This window comes from Myotis yumanensis, unplaced genomic scaffold, assembly GCF_028538775.1.
Source record: "Myotis yumanensis isolate MYYU_CA2020_CCGP unplaced genomic scaffold, mMyoYum1.0.hap1 SCAF_7, whole genome shotgun sequence".
NCBI classification, from domain to species: Eukaryota; Metazoa; Chordata; class Mammalia; order Chiroptera; family Vespertilionidae; genus Myotis; species Myotis yumanensis.
In genome coordinates, this window is record NW_027223758.1 from 30,652,256 (window position 1) to 30,671,227 (window position 18,972).

General features: G+C 51.7%; 1 protein-coding gene across 4 annotated transcripts; it reads left to right on the forward strand.

Moving 5' to 3' along the window:
- Positions 1-6,587: 6,587 nt before the first annotated feature.
- On the forward strand, positions 6,588-16,496 carry LZTS3 (leucine zipper tumor suppressor family member 3). 4 transcript variants are annotated; one of them, XM_070420007.1, is made up of 7 exons: positions 6,588-6,718; positions 9,871-9,952; positions 10,113-10,172; positions 11,272-11,496; positions 12,009-12,480; positions 12,804-13,676; positions 14,015-16,496. In XM_070420007.1, the coding sequence occupies exons 5-7, from the start codon at positions 12,034-12,036 to the stop codon at positions 14,711-14,713; spliced, it is 2,019 nt and encodes a 672-aa protein (XP_070276108.1). In that variant the 5' UTR covers positions 6,588-6,718; positions 9,871-9,952; positions 10,113-10,172; positions 11,272-11,496; positions 12,009-12,033; the 3' UTR covers positions 14,714-16,496. The 4 variants fall into 4 exon arrangements, with proteins under 4 accessions (XP_070276108.1, XP_070276105.1, XP_070276109.1 ...); XM_070420004.1 differs by lacking the exon at positions 9,871-9,952; XM_070420008.1 differs by lacking the exon at positions 9,871-9,952 and having other exon boundaries at positions 12,804-13,613.
- Positions 16,497-18,972: the final 2,476 nt, after the last annotated feature.

The window sequence follows — 18,972 nt, forward strand, 5'->3', positions numbered from 1 at the left end:
CTCTCCCTCTACCTCCCTCTCTGAAATCAATAAAATATATATATATATTTTTAAAGTAATACATGCTTTAAAAATGCAAACATTATAGAATTGATAGAGTCCTGTCTTCTGCCATGCCCTCTGCAATCCTACCATCTCAAAGTAGCCTCTGTTAATAATTTTGTGTATCTTTCCAGACTTTTTAATGCATGTATATATTGCCTTTAAAAACAAACTAGAGTATAATATGCATACATGTGATTCTGTTGCTTGCTTTTTTTCACTTAATGTAGTCACCTTTCTATGTCAGTACATAGACATCTATGTCTTTTTGTTTTGTAGAAATAAGAAGGGGAGGTGACAGCTGGTTCCTCCAGGGAAGGCTATTGGCTTGTTTGAATAATTCCACAGGCTGGCAAAGACTGAAACCCAATACTCAGAGATAAGGAGGAGCTAGCTGCACCTGGTTCATTAGATAAAGATTGTTTGGCAAGGGCAACTTTCAGTTAGGCCATTCAAGGCCCTCCTGCTTTCACCAGATGTCAAGGTAGCACAAACTGTCGAATAATTTCAATCACTCTTGGTTAATTATGAGGTTTCTTCATGGGTTCTTTTGGATGAATTTTTGGCATCTCTGATTTTTTTCCTTACTTAGCAAACTCATGGATTTTTCATTTTATACACAACTAGTGTCCCGGTGCACGGGTTTGTGCACATTGAAAGGAAATTAATTAAAAGAAATATTTTAATATCACTATTCACACTTTCTCTATAATAGAAGTGTCAGAGATGAAAGAAAATTAGTAAAATGTATATGAAAATAATATATAAATTGATTAATAAGCAAACAGTAACAACATGATGTAACAACAAAGACATGATATAAAAACAACAAAAACATGGTATAAAAACATTGATAAAGACAAGGACTGATAAATTGATTAAACTTATTCTAATATCTCCCTGTATACCACATTAAGAGTAAAAACACTTTCAGAGTGCTTGACTAATTTCCCTTGTGATGAAGTATTTACAACCTTTAACTTTAATATCACACGCTCTTCAAACTCTGTCTAGAGAAAGCAACATATAACTGACCATGTCCGAAAACAAGTTCAGGTAGGAATATTTCTACTCTTTCTAAAGTTTGTCCTTGTGATTTCTTAATAGTCATCGCAAATGCTGGCATCACGGGAAACTGTCTTCCAATTAATTTAAATGGGAGGCCAGTGTCAGACGGGGACAAATCAATTCCTGGAATCAGAACAACCTCTCCTTCCACAGATCCTGTTAATACTTCAGCTTCGATTATGTTAGGTCGCAATCTTGTGCTAAAAATCTAGTACCATTGCAAACACCCCATTTACTATTAAGATTTCTTAGTAACATGCTGATTGCACCTACTTTCAATTTTAATTTATGACACAGCATTCCCGAAGGAGTAATACTGTTAAGAAATTCGATGGGAAAATTTCCCTTTTCGGCACCAACCGTTGAATCGATGGAATCATCACTCAGATAGGTGTAAAAATTGACGCTTTCTTTCAGCTTCAGAATGTCAACAAAAACAACCAAATTCACGATTGACAATGACAGATCAAAACACACGCATGCGATTGGCACCAGCGAAAGCTTTGTATGTATCGCGCATGCGTGAGTCAACATTTATTTTTATTTTTTTTATTTAATATATTTTTATTAATTTTAGAGAGGAAGGGAGAGGGAGAGATAGAAACATCAATAATGAGAGAGAATAATTGATCGGCTGCCTCCTTCACACCCCCGACTGGGGATGAGCCCACAACCCGGGCATGTGCCCTTGACTGGAATTGAACCCGGGACCCTTTAGTTCACAGGCAGACTCTATCCACTAAGCCAAACCAGCTAGGGCTCAACGTTTACTTTTAAATTACCAGTGCACGTCATATGTACCAGACAGACGGTCGGACAGCCGTACCATTGGTCACATAGCCTTTTATATATATAGATAGATTATATTTATAGATATTATTTAATTTTATTACCTTGAGTTGTATTTAGGAATTTCCCCCCCCCCCAAACTATGCTCTCTCTCTGCTTTTTTTTTTTTTAATCCTCACCTGAGGGTATGTTTTTATTGATTTTATAGGGAGAGAGGAAGGGAGAGAGAGAGAAACATCGATGGGTTGCCTCCCATACATGCCCCAACTAGGAATTGAACCCACAACCTTTTGGTATACCAGACGCCGCTACAACCAACTGAGCTACCTGGCCAGGGCTGAACTATGCTACCTTTTTTGGAAATTGGTATAAAGGGGAATTGTGGCTTCAGAAAATGAAATAGCATTCTAACTTTTGGCTCTTTTAGATTTATAGCAAATCTATTTATAGCAAATTTGAGAGAATTCTTTCATTAAACCATCTGAGTCCCAAGTCTTTTTTGGACATATTTCTTGGATAATATTTTCAACCTCTTTCTTTTTTTAAAAAAAAATGTTTTTTATTGATTTCAGAGAAAAAGGGAGAGGGAGAGTTAGAAACATCAGGGATGAGAGAGAATCAGTGATTGGCTGCCTCCTGCACGCCCCATACTGGGGATCAAACCCACAACCTGGGCATGTGCCCTAAATGGGAATCAAACCATGACCTGGTTCATAGGTTGATGCTCAACCACTGAACCACACCAGCCAGGCTCAACCTCTTTCTTACTTTTGTAGTTTTATTTCCCAGAAGATGGTCTACTTTATCAAGATTTTCATATATATTAAAACAGAATCAGTTACGGTATTTTCTTATTTTCCTGGTGTTCTTAAGATGCAAAACCACATTCTCTAAAGCTAGGAACAGAATATTATAAAGAGAGATTGAGATCAAGATAGATGGATGGAAACTGGCTAAAAAAAAAAAAAGGAAAATAAGCAGAAATTAAATACAAAGAGGCCGGAACCGGTTTGGCTCAGTGGATAGAGCGTCGGCCTGCGGACTGAAGGGTCCCGGGTTCGATTCCGGTCGGGGGCATGTGCCTGGGTTGCGGGCACATCCCCAGTGGGAGATGTGCAGGAGGCAGCTGGTCTATGTTTCTCTCTCATCGATGTTTCTAACTCTCTATCTCTCTCCCTTCCTCTCTGTAAAAAAAAAATCAATAAAATATATTTAAAAAAAAAAAAAAAAAAAATACAAAGAGTACTGTTGATGACGGAAGAATATTAAATTCGTGGTGATGAAGAAAAACAAGATACTCGCCCATGATGCAGAGAAAAAGGACAAAGATTTAATTGACAATGGTGACCCAATGTGATAATGTTAGTGGAGGAAGAGAACAACAATCTGTTCACAGATTAGACAGGAACATATTAGAAGAAAACTTTTCTAAGCTGAAAAGACCTTTTATTTCTGGAAAATTAATAGAAAAAGGCCTGCACTGAGACATACTGGCAGTCATACAAATGTCTGACTTTCGCGGGTAATAAAAAGTCCCAACAGGCACCCGGCACACCAGGCACACTGCTCACCTAAAACAGCCCAGCCCAGCCCAGATTGCTATAATTTGTTTTGATATATAATTGACATGCAAAATTACAGTTAAGCCCTGGCCGGTTGCTCAGTGGTGAGAGCATCAGACTGAGCACCAAAAGGTCTCAGGTTCGATTCCTGGTCAAGGGCACGTTGTACCTCAGTTGCAGGTTTGATCCTCCGGCCCCAGTTGGGCCATGTGCGGGAGGCAACCATTCGATGTGTGTGTGTGTCTCTCCCCCTCCTCCCTCTCTTCCACTTTCAAAAAATCTATGGAAAAAATCCTCAAGTGAGGATTTTAAAAAATAAAGTTACAGTTAACCCTGAACAATGTGGGGAGAGAGGGATAGGGATACCAACCCCTGCACAGTTGAAAATCCTTATACAACTTTTGACTCCTCCAAAACTTAATTACTAGTAGCCTACAGTTGACCTTAAGCCTTACCAATAACATAAACAGTTGATTAGTATATATTTTGTGTTACACAAATATATTGCATCTTTCCATTTGTTTACATTTTTCTCAACTGTAAATGGTACCATGTACAGTCTGTGTGTACCTAAGTATCCAAGTTTTTGGTTTTTTTTTGTTTTTTTTTTGTTTTTTAAATATATTTTATTGATTTTTTACAGAGAGGAAGGGAGAGAGACAGAGAGCCAGAAACATCGACGAGAGAGAAACATCGATCAGCCGCCTCCTGCACATCTCCCACTGGGGATGTGCCCGCAACCCAGGCACACGCCCCTGACCGGAATCGAACCCGGGACCCCCCCAGCCCGCAGGCCGACGCTCCATCCACTGAGCCAAACCGGCTTTGGCTAAGTATCCAAGTTTTGATAAATTTGAACTATAATAGATTTGTGTATATTTTATGGTAGTAAATTATAAAATAGATTGGTATCTACATATATTTTATGCATTCATGACATGCCTGACTTTTTCTTAATTTTTCAATATTTCCAGACCATGTGGTTCATCTGCAAGTTTTTTCAAATTGTCACATATCTCCAAAAAAATTTCCAATACATTTATTGAAAAAAATCCACATATAAGTGAACCTGTGCAGTTCAAGCCCAGGTTGTTCAAGGGTCAACTATATATAGTTTCAGGTGTATTTGCTACCATTTTAAAAGCCAAAAGATAATGGGATAAGGGCAAGAGATTCTTGTGAAGCTTTTGAGGCTCAATACAGTAGGAAGCATTCTCACCAAGGCCAAAGGCTTCGAAAAACATAACATTCAGGAGTCCTGGAAATCACCAGTCAAGTGAGAGGGGTCTGAGTGAGGAAAAGAAAAATTAGAGCATGAAAAAACTGGCAGTGACATTGATACCAATCAAACAAAGGGCTGGCAAAAGCCAAAAACAATGATTGAAAAGAAGATTTAGTGGCTTTAAAAAATGTAAACAAAATCTGGGTCTATCATTCTGGATTAAGTGGACAAATACACGTAGGTGTGAGGGTAGCAGGCCAGGAGTGGGAAGGCACATTAAATTTCTCCTTACATAAAGATTATAAAAATGAATGATTTGTCATTGACTAATAATTTGTGGAATATAAACTTTTTATTATTGATTTCAGAGAGGGAGAGAGAGAGAGAGAGAAAATCAATGATGAAAATCATTGATGGGCTGCCTCCTGCATGTCCCCCACTGGGGATGGAGCCCGCAACCCCAGCATGTGCCCTTGACCGAAATCGAACCTGGGATTCTTCACTCTATCCACTGAGCCAAACCAGCTAGGGCTAGAATATAAACTTTTTATTTAGTAACCTTACAGGCAACCACCAGGACAATTTAAAAATAGGCTTTCTGCCTTGCAAAACACTAGAAGATAAAAGCAAATATGGAAAAACTCAGAAAACAGGAAATAGCAAAAGTAAAAACTATAAAATAGGATGACAGATAACCAAAAAATTAGCTACAACAGCAGAGAAACAATGGGTTATATATCAGCCAGAGTGGAGGCACTGCAGGTTCTTAGGGTGGACCCCTGTACCTCCAGGCTTTTGCTAATGCTGAACCTTAGGCCTGGCTTGCTTTTCTGCCTTATTTAAAGCTTACGCCTCAGGTCCAGGCAGACCCCTTCCTTCATCCAGGCAGTCCTCCAGGATTACTCCAGGTCGGGTGAGCACTCCCCCACACTGAAAGCTGCCTGTGTTTGTGAAGCAGATGCTTTGGCTCCAAGAGGAAGTCCCCACCCGACTCTCTTATCCAGGATGCAGGACAGGGCCAGGCCTCATCCCAGGTGCTGGCACAAGGTGAAAGCGTTGAAACCCTGCTGAACTCTGTGTGTGTGTGTGTGGGTGTGTGTCTATATATACACAGTGTGTGTGATTTCAGGGAGGAAAGGAGAGGGAGAGAGAGATGGAAACATCAATGATGAGAGAGAACCATTGATTTGCTGCCTCCTTCACGCCCCCTACATTGAGCCTGGGCGTGTGCCTTTGACCAGGATGGAACCTGGGACCCTTCAGTCCGCAGGCCTAGACTCTGTCCCTGAGCCAAACCAGCTAGGGCTGTAATGTATATTTTAACTTGTCTCCCGCCAGTGAGCATTTCCGAGCAGCAAGTTTCAAATCGGCTGTTTGCTGACGAATGCAGACACGGTCCTTGGAAGCCTCCCACACACCCGCCTGTGGTCCCCGCGCGGGGGCGGGTCTTCCCACCGCCGTGTCATATCCACCCATGACATCTGGTACCGCCCCACCTTGCAGACTTTCAGGGTTTCAGGTGTCCCCTGGGAGGCCGCGTCCGAAGAGCTTGAGCGGGAGAGGAATGGGACTTGGGGCTCGGCAATCGGGAGCCCTTTCCCCAAATCAGTGGGCTCCCTCCCTGTAGCCAAAAATGTGGGGATCAGAGAGGGCGTGGCCCCACTGGATTTGTTGGAGAGACTGGAGACTGAGCCCAAAGGTCTTGGGAAAGAACAGGCGACGAGCAGAGGAGCTCTCGGCAGACTCGAGTGGGTGAACGCGGCTCCCAAACGTGGGCAGGGACTCGGCAACCAAAGGGTTAAAACACGGTGTCCCGCCCCGCCCCGGGGATTGGCGGCCCCGGGGGGCGTGGCCAGAGGGCGGGCCCGCGTTTGCCGCAGCTGCAGGTGGGCGGGGCCCGGGCGGGGAGCGGGAGGGGCGCGGAGCGGAGCTGGCCCCGCGCCGCGCGCCCCGCCGGGCGGGCTCAGGGCTGCGCCAGCGAGCCGGGCCGGTGGCTTCTGTGCCGGAGACCCCGCGCCGGACCCCGGAGCAACGAGTAAGTGAAGCAGGCCCACCGCGGCGTCCCTCGCAGCGCCAACCTCTCCCCGTGCCCTCTGCACCGCGAGACTCCTCCGGAGGGACCCGGAGCTGGGGAGGGGGCGCGTCCCGCTGCTGGGGTCCGGGGGGGAGGGGAGTGAAGATGAGGCCGATGATGTCACGGATGCTTCGTCGGGCCTGGGGAGCAGTGGAGGCCGGAGGGGGTGCGGCCCGGATTATGTCACCTCTCCCTCTGCGCCCCGCCCCCCGGGGCCACACGCGTTGGTGGGGAGCGCGGGGAAGGAGGCCGGGATTTCCCCCTCCGCAGAGACCCCCTGGGCACCTTCTCTGGACGGCCACAGGCCGGGGTCTCTGTGGCGCTGCGGGGCTGTGGGCTGTAGGTGAATGGCGAACACCCCCACCCCTCCGCACGGAGACTCGTGTGTGTGCGCGTGTGTGTGATGGGGGTGGGGGGGGGGGCAGAGAATTGCTGTCAGCCCCCACAGTCCTGAAACCACGGGCTTCATCAGACCCAGGACCTATGGGATGGACCACCTTCACCCGTTGTCGCCAAGGGAAGATGGATCTCCCCTCACACATCCCAACCAAGAAGTTCTGGAGACCTCTGCACCCCCAAAAGATTTACAGTGCCCCCGATCTCTTTTCTCCCTTAGTCCTTCCCAGAAGACCTTCCTGATTTTCCTGTCTGGATTCATTGCCTCTTTGCATTGCTCATCACTAGCAATCCCACACATATCTCCTCAGTGCCAGAGCTCAGGGACCCCCAGGACTTTGCAATCTGTGCCCTGTGGGCACCCACAGGCCAGCACTGGGGAAGCCTCAGAATGAAATCTCCATTAAGTAGCCTGAGCCAAGAGCTCTAAGACCCCTTCCCGCCATGGCAATCAGGATGCTGTCCTGGGAGGCAGCATTTGGATTGGGCCTTGAAGGATGCAGGATGGGTTCAGAGATCTGGGAAGAGACTGTGGAGTGGAAAGGGGCTCAGAACAGGGGAAATAGGATGTGCAGTGGGAGAGGCCTTGGGGGCCCTGCTGCAAGCTCTGCTCTGGTTCTGGGGGCTGAGAGGAATGCCAGGCATTTCACCCACAATACATATACTTCTTTCCTGTAAGGTAGGTGTGAGAATCTGAGGTGAAATACACTGCACACAGTTCCACCCCTAATTTATCTTTGGAGCTGATGCCTCCAGAACTCTGTCTAGTCTACTGCGCTTGGTGCTGCTCATGGAAGAATTTGGGCAGAGCAGGGGCGAGATCAGCTTTGCCCTTTGGAAAGATTTCCCTGGCAGCGGTGCAGGAGAGGGAGTGCAGAGGAAGAAAGGCCAATGAGGAGCCCCCTGCAAAGGTACTGGCAGGAGGGGATGCTGAGATCTTTAGGAGGTGAATGGGCCAAGCTTGGGACCTCTGAGACCCCAAGAGAAGGTGGACTGTTCCTAGTTTTGGGAGGGACACTGGTAGGGGGGGGGGCAGTGATAACTGTGGGTTGGAGGGACCTGCCCATGTAACCCACATGTAGAATCCACTTGGGCTCTTTGTGACTGCTAATACTGTAAGTAATTTCCCAGGCACTGAAGGTTGACGGGACAGAGATAGAGGTAGAGTCAAGCAACAGGCTATCATCCAGGGTGTTGAGCTGATGCCATAAGGCTGCCATTGCAGACCATACTCAGCTATTGGGGCCAGTTCAGGACTCTGACCCATAGCAAAGCTCAACTCAGTTTCTGCCTACCAGGGAAGCATATGCCCCTCCTTATCTTGCCAGCTCCCTGCTGGGGTTCTGAGGAAACAGGCTTGGAATAGGCAAGAGACAGAATGCTTGCATGGGGTTACCCATGACAAATTAGAATTATGCCAAGAAACTCTTTGGGGAATGAGGCTTGAGGGAGAATTGCTTTGGGTTGGCAATAAAGGATTCCCAGGTAAAGCACCAGCATAAGAGGCTTAGGAGTTCTAGCTGGTTTGGCTCAGTGGATAGAGCCTCGGCCTGTGGACTGAAGGGTCCTGGGTTCAATTCTGATCAAGGGCATATGCCTGGGTTGCGGGCTCGACCACCAGTAGGGGGCATGCAGGAGGCAGCCAATCAATGATTCTCTCTCATCATTGATGTTTCTATCTCTCTCTCCCTCTCCCCTCCTCTCTGAAATCAATAAAAATATTTTTTTAAAAAAGGCTTAGGAGACAGTCCTGGGACCCCATTTCCACCCAAGACCCTGGGTATCTGAGTCTGGCTGGGGATCATACACTCTAGGGAAATGGTGGGGCAGAGTGGCATATGACCAGCCCCAACCTATGGTCAGAATCTTGTTTCCTGGATCTCAGAGAAGGTAGTAGTACTGCATGCTTGTATCGCACCTTACAGTTTACAAAGCACCTTCCCAAGCATTACTATCCCCTGTCACTCTCGTGATCAACATGATTACTTCTGAGGTTTGCTCATGCTCACACCCAGGCCTCTGGTGCAGCCCCCTTGCCTATATCTCCAGTCTCACTTCCTTCAGCATATCAACACACTCACGTTTCTACCATGTTTAATTTTAAAATTAGAAAAAAGCCCTTGGACCCCAAATCACTTAAATGACTGCCTTCTTTGGCCTTCTTTTAGTAGGGAACCTCCTGTCTCTCCCTCTAGACCCCTCTACTCCTGGCTTTGCCTTGCACTACCTTTCTGAAACCATTCTCTCATAGACATCAGTGAAATCCAGGGCGCGCTCTCCAATCTCAATTCTACCTGGCCCGTTTTTAACACCAGAATTGCACCCACATTCTTGAAAGCCCCCATCTTGTTCCGCAGGGCTTGCCTTCTGGCCTTCCTCCTGCTCCTACACTGTCTCCCAGGCTTCTGAGGCGCTGTTATCCTAGCTCGTTGCTGGGCCCCACCCACACTATCCTTGAATGCTGATGATGCTCAGTCTCTCTTCTTCTCCCTCCCTCCCTCCCTCCCTCCTTCCTTCTCCAGTATGTGAGAGATATCTTTCTCTGGTCTTCTCCAAAGTTTACAGTTTACAGCCCTTTTCCCCCAAACAGTCTCCCCCTGTCATGTTAAATGTGTCATGTCCACCCTGTTGTCCCAACCCAGATCCTTCTTTGCCCCTACCCCCTGAACTCCATCTGTATGAAGTTTTGTCAGTTTTTCCTCCCAAATCCTGCCCAGGCCTTCCCACTGGTTCCAAGCTTCAGGCCACTCAGCCTCCATCCTCAGCTGCTTAGCTGCTCCCTGTACTGTACCAGGAATGGTGAGAGAAGGGGGTCATGATTAGGGTGGGAGGGGGATTTCTGATCTGAGGGGTAGCCAGGTTGGCGTATACTGGGAGTGGAGGCTGAACAGGGAGCAGGGTGAGGCATGAGAGGCAGGCACCCAGGGCACCAAAGTAAGGAGGTCCTCACTCTCTCTAGGTCTGAACTTGCTGATCCTGCACTTCTGTTGCGCCCTACGGGACAGATTGGCCAAGAGAGGTAGGTGATAATGTGCTTTTCTCCACACCTTAGAGCAGGCCTGAGGGAGTGGAATTTCACAAAGGCAGTGTGGACTGGCGTGGTGGTGAACTTTCCAACCACCTAGGGCTGTAATTCCAGGTGTGGTGGCCAGGTGACTCTGACGGGCAATAGTTTTGTCAGGCTCCGCTGGACACAACATTAGAAGTGGGCACCTGGATAGAAGACAGTCTGAGGAATGCTCAAGGGGCTGTGGGGTGCCACCTGGACCCCTTCACCTTGGCAGAGGCGTGCTCTTGACCTGGTCTCTGATGGGAGTAAGGGGGTAAGAGCCTGAAGGACATTCCTGCCGTCTCTGGCACGCGGATTTGAGTGTTTACACTGCTGGGAGGCACTGCTGCAGCCCCTGCCAGGCTGGGTTACAGTATTGGGATCTCCGGGGCAGGCCTTCCCAGGTGCCGGCTGGAGGAGACAAAGGAACCAGGAAGCAGGGTCTCCCGAGCGCAGGTAACCCGAGGCCCTGCTGGCCCTGTTCCTGGGGGCCGGCCTTGGCGGGTGGGGGTGCACGCCCACTGAGGGGCGCGGAGGACTTCACGGTGCACTGAGCAGGGTCAAGGTCCACAAGGAGTGGGAAAGGGAAGTAATCCAGGAAGTCTGTCCGGAGGCAGCGAATTCTTAGGGAGGTTCCTCGGCGCGGGATCTTCCCAGGCTCCGCTGGGTGCGCAGGCCCCGCCCATTCCCGCCCACCTGTGGGAAAGGCAGGCCCCGAGGGAGGCTCGGCGGGCGCCTGCTGCTAGCGGCATCGCGTTCTCCGCCCGGCCTCTGCCGGCTTGGGGTCCTCTTCCGAGATCCTGGATGCGGGGAGGGGACCCTCCGTGCCAGGGCCCCGTGGCGCCCACTTGGAAAGACCTCTGGGCGGGCTCGTTGGCCACGCGCTGCAGCCGAGGCTCCTGGCTGGCCGCGGGGGCCGGGGCGTGCCCGAGGTGGCCCTGAGGCGCGCTGCAAAGCAGCTGCTGCCCCCGCCCCGCAGCACCCCAGTTCGCTCCTGCGCCTGTCGCCTGGGGGCGCCTGGCACGTGGCAGCTCGGCGAGGTAGGTCCTTCGTTCCTCCCATTTCACAGAGAAGAAAACTGCAGTCCAGGATGGCGCTGCCGGTCTGTCTAAAGTCACTGCGCTGGTTCCGGCCGAGCTCTGACTTCCAGAGGGAGGCGCATGACCCCTGCATACCAGGCCTCCAAGGGTCCCAGGCTTGAGGGCCTGTCGGTCCCCACCCCCTTGGAAAGGCCAGGAGAGGAGCCTGTGCTGGTCGTGAGCCTCCACCTGTGCCCTTGACTGCAACACCCTAGGTTAGGACCCCGCCCACAGTTTTTGGGTAGGGGTGGGCTTCTCTCCCTCCTTTAACTTCTGAGGTTCCCTCTTGGATCCAGGTACTGCTGTCCCCTTCCAGCCCCATCTCCCTGCCCGTGAGGTTGGGATGTAGGGGTCCAGACCCAGGGTAAAGAACCCTTCGTTGTGGAGGTGGCAGTAAAGAATTGAGTGGGCCACTGAGTCGGGGAAGCTGGAGGAGGAGGAGTGGGTGAGGAGTGGAATCCAGAGCTGAGCAGATCCGGGAGGGAAGGGTGGGTATAGTGTCCTGGGTTCGGGCTCTGTCAGGTGGGCAACATGCAGCTCCCGTTACCAAGGTTATCACTCTCTACCAAGCCCCATTCCTTCTCCTTGGGTGTCTGGGAATTCCCGTGTCTGTTTTAGGGAAGGGGACACCGAGAGGTAGGGTACAGGTGGTGCTGGGGCTGACTCGGCGGGTGTGGTGGGCAGGGGAGTGGTCTGACCAATCCTGCTTTCTCACCTATGCCCACAGTGCCCCCCACCACCCCAGCTCAATCATGGCGAAGCTGGAGACACTGCCTGTACGAGCTGACTCGGGGCGGGATCCCCTCCTGGCCTTTGCCCCACGGCCCTCTGAGCTCGGACCCCCAGATCCTCGTCTGGCCATGGGCAGTGTGGGCAGTGGAGTTGCCCATGCCCAGGAGTTTGCCATGAAGAGCGTGGGCACCCGCACAGGGGGTGGGGGCAGCCAGGGCCCTCGAACTGGTGGCGGTGGGGCCAGCAGGGAGAGGCCAGGCCGCTACCCGTCTGAGGACAAGGCTCTCGCCAACTCCCTCTACCTCAACGGTGAGCTGCGGGGCAGTGACCACACGGATGTCTGTGGCAATGTGGTGGGCGGCAGTGGTGGCAGCAGCAGTAGCGGCGGCAGTGACAAGGCCCCACCACAGTATCGTGAGCCCAGCCACCCACCTAAGCTCCTGGCCACCTCTGGCAAGCTCGACCAGGTCAGTCCCCAGGGCCTTTTTCTGGGGATGGGAGGTAGCTCAGAGTGGAAGGTGAAGTGGACTTCCTTAGAATTTGGGTTGTGGTAGGTGCCAGGATGGAGACTAGAATTGAAGGGTGGTCCTTGGGGGCCAAATCCAGCTGGTGGGTATAGGATAAAGACTTGGCTTGGGTGGGCCATAAGGTAGACACCAACCCTGAGTGACTCCTGGGATGGAGATCAATGAGGGTGGGAAGTGGGGAAGTCTTGTCCAAAGGGAAGAGGCTGGGGTTAAGGCTAAGGCCTCATCCTGATGTCCACTCTCCCTTCTTTGCTTCTACGCAGTGCTCAGAGCCGCTAGTTCGGCCTTCAGCCTTCAAGCCTGTTGTACCCAAGAACTTCCACTCCATGCAGAACTTGTGTCCTCCACAGACCAGCGGCACCCCTGAGGGACGACAGGGCCCTGGGGGCCTCAAGGGTGGACTGGACAAGTCTCGGACCATGACCCCAGCGGGCGGGGGTGGGGGCAGCCTCTCAGACTCAGGCCGGAACTCACTCACAAGCCTGCCCACCTACAGCTCTAATTACAGCCAGCACGTGGCGCCCCTCAGTGCCTCCACCAGCCACATTAACCGCATTGGCACTGCCGGCTATGGTAGTGGCAGTGGCAGTGGCACTGGCAGTAGCGGTGGTGGGTCAGGCTACCAGGACCTGGCCACCTCTGACAGTGGGCGGGCCTCTAGCAAGAGCGGGTCCTCCTCCTCCATGGGGCGGTCAGGCCACCTGGGATCGGGAGAGGGCGGAGGTGGAGGCCTGCCGTTTTCGGCCTGCTCACCACCCTCGCCCAGTGCTCTGATCCAGGATCTAGAGGAGCGGCTGTGGGAGAAAGAGCAGGAGGTGGCCGCTCTGCGCAGGAGCCTGGAGCAGAGCGAGGTGGCGGTGGCCCAAGTCCTGGAGGAGCGGCAGAAAGCGTGGGAGCGCGAGCTGGCCGAGCTGCGGCAGGGCTGCAGCGGGAAGCTGCAGCAGGTGGCCCGCCGTGCCCAGCGTGCTCAGCAGGGCCTACAGCTGCAAGTGTTGCGGCTGCAGCAGGACAAGAAGCAGCTGCAGGAGGAGGCAGCCCGCCTGATGCGACAGCGGGAAGAGCTCGAGGACAAGGTGGCCGCCTGCCAGAAGGAGCAGGCCGACTTCCTGCCCCGGATGGAGGAAACTAAGTGGGAGGTGCGGGTTGGGGGCTTGGGCCTTCTCCCTATCTCCTCTTCCTTCTGTCCCTGCAGAGAAACCCAGAGCAGTCGGCCCCCATGAGCACAAGGGGAATGGAAGTTGGGGGTGGGGCCCAAGATTGATCAGCAGTTTCTGTGAGGACCACAGAGAGCTGTCCCTGGGCTGGGTGGGATTGGCCACGTATGTCCTGAGTCTGAGGAGGGGGCCCTGTGTGTCACTGCTGCCCTGCTTGATGCCCTGGAGAAGCTGGGTACCTCTGGGGCTGGATAGGGAAGGTGGGGTGAGGTGAGCAGAGCTCTGCCTTCACCTGGCTTCTCCCACCCGACCCTGCCCAGGTGTGCCAGAAAGCCGGGGAGATCTCCCTCCTGAAGCAGCAGCTGAAGGACTCGCAGGCGGATGTGTCCCAGAAGCTGAGTGAGATTGTGGGGCTGCGCTCCCAGCTGCGGGAGGGCCGGGCCTCGCTGCGGGAGAAGGAGGAGCAGCTGCTCAGCCTGAGGGACTCCTTCGGCAGCAAGCAGGCCAGCCTGGAGCTGGCCGAGGGTGAGCTGCCCACCGCCTGCCTCAAGCCGGCACTGACCCCGGTGGACCCCGCCGAGCCGCAGGATGCTCTGGCCACGTGCGAGAGCGACGAGGCCAAGATGCGCCGGCAGGCAGGGGTGGCCGCCGCCGCCTCCTTAGTCTCCTTGGACGGGGAGGTGGATGCTGGTGGGGAGAGCGGGACCAGGGCCCTGCGGCGGGAGGTGGGGCGGCTGCAGGCCGAGCTAGCGGCTGAGCGGCGAGCTCGGGAGCGCCAGGGGGCGAGCTTCGCCGAGGAGCGCCGTGTGTGGCTGGAGGAGAAGGAGAAGGTCATCGAGTACCAGAAGCAGCTGCAGCTGAGCTATGTGGAGATGTACCAGCGCAACCAGCAGCTGGAGCGGCGGCTGCGTGAACGTGGGGCCGCAGGGGGTGCCAGCACACCCACCCCCCAACATGGCGAGGAGAAGAAAGCCTGGACCCCTTCCCGCCTTGAGCGCATCGAATCCACAGAAATCTGATCCCTGATCTCGGCATGGGACTTTTGACAAATACCCTGTCAAAAGCCAGAGTCCCCCATGTCCCCTCCCACCATCTCTCCTCCCTGGGTTCCCCATATCCCCAGACCAAAGAGGTTCTCAAAGCAGCTGTGGCCAGGTCCCTTCCCTTCCTGCACTGAGTGCCCTTCTAGCTCTACTACTGCCCCTCTGGGCAACCCACTGGGCCCTCCTCCAAGGAGGGAACAGGGAGAGGGCAGAGCGAGCGGGGACTAGGGGCCCAGGCTCCCTTTGTTGGCCCTCCCTTGTTGGAGATGGAGGTGGCAGGCCTGTAGTGCCATGAGGTGCCCCAGCCCCTCACTGGGTCTGGGCTGCTACTGTTGGCTACTCTGTGTCCAGTAATGTTCTCTGTGCTCACCTCCTAGGCCATGTAACCTGAGGGGGTCTGCTGAAACTGATAGACCTTGGGCTCCTGGCCTCTCTCCTTCTTGCACTATTCTCCCTTCCTGGGCAGATTGGCAGGACAAGTGGGAGCAGATGGCCTGCCTGTGGTTGAGAGGGCTACCTGCCCAGCCCCTCCCCACCAAGGTCTCTAGGGTTCAGGCCTCAGAGCCTGGCTTGGTCTGAGTGTGAGTCCATAAGTGTGTATTGAGGGAGGGAAGGGCTGGAGGCTCAGTGTCCAGGAAAGATTTGCCCTCCTGTTCCTGGAAGGGTCGCCTGGAGGCTTCTAAGCTCTCCCTCCCCACACCTCTCCCTGACCACGATCCAAGGGCAATAGCCTCATCTGCTTGGCCTGCCCCCACACAGGGCCACTGTCTGGTTCTAACTACAGCTATTAAGTGCTACCTGCCTCTCAGGCACTCCCCTCACCCATACTGAGGTCATGAGTGTCTGTGATGTCTTCCCCACTCCATTCCCCCAGCCTCCTGCTTTCAGCTCAGAACATCATTGTCACCTCTTCCCTCAAAACTCACCTTTTCTTCCAGTAGAAATTTCTGCTTGATATCTGGTGCATTCACTGCCCACTTCCAAGCTCCACTGGGCCCAAACCTGAGCCTGAGGCCCTTGTTTTGGGGGGGTGGTTGTGATTGCCCTTGAAAGACAAGGCTGACCTTTGGGTCCCCAGGGCCCTGAGGTAGCCCAGGAAAGGCCTGACATGGCCATCAGTGGGGTTGGGGCATCCAATGTGACTTCCTCCTGTATGGGCCCTCTCAGAGTCCATCTCCCCAAGGTAGGAAGGGAAAGGCAAATTTCTAATTCACCAGCAATAAAAATTGGAGGAGGCTTGGCCCTTAGCCCTTGTATTTCTCTTTTCACTCTCTTCCTCCCACCCCCAAGACTAGGTTTGGGGACTGGGTGGAGAGAGCTGGCAACTACTGTGAGCAAGTCCTCTAACCCCTGACCAGCCTCCTCCCATGACTGGTGACTGTTTAACAAGCTGTGCAGCCCCCATGAAAACAGGAGTGCCCCTCTGGCCTCTATCTCTTTGCACAGCCCCTTCCTGTGGCCCTCACCAGATCTCTGAACTGGGTTGCGGGGGGGGCCATGCTGGCAATCACTGCCGATTCCACTCACCCCTCAGTGGACCTGTCCCAGAATCTGGGCCTGGGCCAGAGGGGCAGGGGGAAGAGAAGGCATTAGTAGAAGAAAAAAATAAAAAAATATTAACAGACTCAGCTTTGGGACTTCCAACCACAAAAGAAATTATATATAAATATATATAAATATATATCTCTACCATATGTGATGGAAAGACTTTGTTTTCTTTTCCCAAAGAAATAAAATGGAGAAAGCCTCTTGAGTGGCATTCTTTGACTTGTTTGTGTCTTTGCAGGTGAGGGGGTGTGGAGGGCAAAGCTGGAGTAAACATTTCCCAGAGGAGGCGTGAGACAAGGTGTTCACTGGGCCATGCATGCCAAGAGGTTGGCTCAAAGTCCAGGCTCCTCCATATTGCCCAGGAGGAGTCGTAGTCCCACATTTCTGGCCAGGGGGGCATTCTCTTCAGAGTTTCAAGCTGGTTCCAGCTCAAAATCTGGACACCAGGCTGCTGGCCAAAAAGACAGATGATGCAGGATAGCTAGATGCAGCCTGTAGTGGCCTGAGCCACCTTATAGCAATGGGCTGATGTTTGAGGGTGGAATACATATTAATGAGTCTAAGAACCAGTTTGTAATTGGTGGTGAGGGCCAAAAGGCAGAAATGACCCAAGTGTGCTGCAAGATGAGAGTCGTCCTTTGAGGTTAAGTGCTGTCCTTTATAATATTTTTTTCTGGGACTCTTACAAAGCGCCCCCCCCCCCCCCCCGCCCCAATCAAGAATGTATTAGGTGCCCTGGCAGTATGACTCAGTTGGTTGAGGGTTGTCCCATGCACTGAGAGGTTGCCAGTCGATTCCCAGTCACGGCACATGCCTGGGTTGCAGGTTTGATCTCCAATAGGGGGCATGCAGGAGGAAGCTTATCGATGTTTCTCTCCCTCTCCCTTCCTCTCTTTCTAAAATCAATTAAAAAATTTTAAAAAAAGAGACTCCATAGTTCAGATTTTTAAAAAAGACTATTATGCTACAAGCAACCCAACCTGATTTACAGGACCTAAAACAGTGGTTTATTTATTCTCACCTGACAAGTCTGGTAGGCATTCTGTGTGTCATAGGTGTTGGTTCATCAAGGACTTAGACTGTTTATCCTCTTACTTTCTTTTTTTTTATATTTTTAAAAATACGTTTTATTGATTTTTTACAGAGAGGAAGGGAGAGGGATAGAGAGTTAGGAACATCGATCAGCTGCCTCCTGCACACTCCCCACTGGGGATGTGCCCACAACCAAGGTACATGCCCTTGACCAGAATCGAACCCGGGACCCTTGAGTCCGCCGGCAGATGCTCTATCCACTGAGCCAAACCGGTTAGGGCTATCCTCTTACTTTCACATTCTTGCTGTTTACACCATGCCACAGGTGGCTGCCACAGCTCCAAGAAGGCATTGAGACAGCACTACTTTATCATGAAATAAAAGCTTTCCCAGAACCCTACTCGCATGTTTTCCTTTAAATTTTGTTTGCCAAGACTTAGTCACATGTTCTTTCCATTTTAAGGGTGGCTGGGACATTGAGTATTTGTCAAAGAACAATAGGATTGCCTTGGCTGCCTCTGAGCAATGTGGTCCATCCCCTGGGGATGGGCCCTCTGCTCTCTCTGAGTTCTGCAGGCAAAGACAGAATCATAATCAACAATTAACTGTGTGCCCTGGTCTGGCCCAAGTGAGAGAACCTCCCTGAGCAGTGGTGTCAGTCCTCTGAGGCCCCAAATGTTCACACCCAGGCAAACACTGCCCTCTGCAGAGCTCAGGAGTTGGAATGCCAGGCTTGCCCACCTCTCCCCTTGCAGTGAAGTATCCTGCCTACATTAGTCTTGTCTCCTAGACAAGATGGTGCCCAGGAGGGAGTATTAATTCTCAGGTCTCCTTTCTAGCCCTTAAGATGAGTGGATGAGCCTGGCTGGCATGGCTCAGTGGTTGAGCCTGGATCTATGAACCAGGAGGTCACAGTTCCATTCCCAGTCAGGGCACATGCCCAGGTTGCAGGCTCGACCCCCAGTGTGGATCCCTACTGTAGGAGGCAGCCGATCAATGATTCTTTTTCATCATTGATGTTTCTATCTCTCTTTCCCGAATGAATGAATGAGTGGACGAGCAGCCAAGGCACTGACAAGGTATGATGATCCTGACCAGCAGCTCTCCAGTGCCCCAGGAAAGGCTGTCTAGGGCAGGCCCTCCTGAAAGCTCTGGGTGGAGCCTCTTCCTTGCCTAGTTTTGCCCAAACCATCTCAGGTATGAGCCTCCTACTTAGGAAGGTGGAGGATCACCCTGGCTCCTCCATCATAGTACTGGCCTCCTCAAGCTCCAGCTCCTCACATCCATTTCTCCATCTACCCATCACTAAATCTTCTCTTGGGAGAACTTTATGATTACATTTCTTTTATTTTTTTTATTTATTTTTAAAAAAATATATTTTATTGATTTTTTTACAGAGAGGAAGGGAGAGGGACAGAGAGCCAGAAACATCAATGAGAGAGAAACATTGATCAGCTGCCTCCTGCACACCCCCCACTGGGGATGTGCCCGCAACCAAGGTACATGCCCTTGACCGGAATCGAACCCAGGACCCTTGAGTCCGCAGGCCGACACTCTATCCACTGAGCCAAACCGGTTCTGGCATACATTTCTTTTAAATGTATGATTATCCTCATTGTACAGACAAGAAACTAGGCTTAGAGAGTTTATGTGAT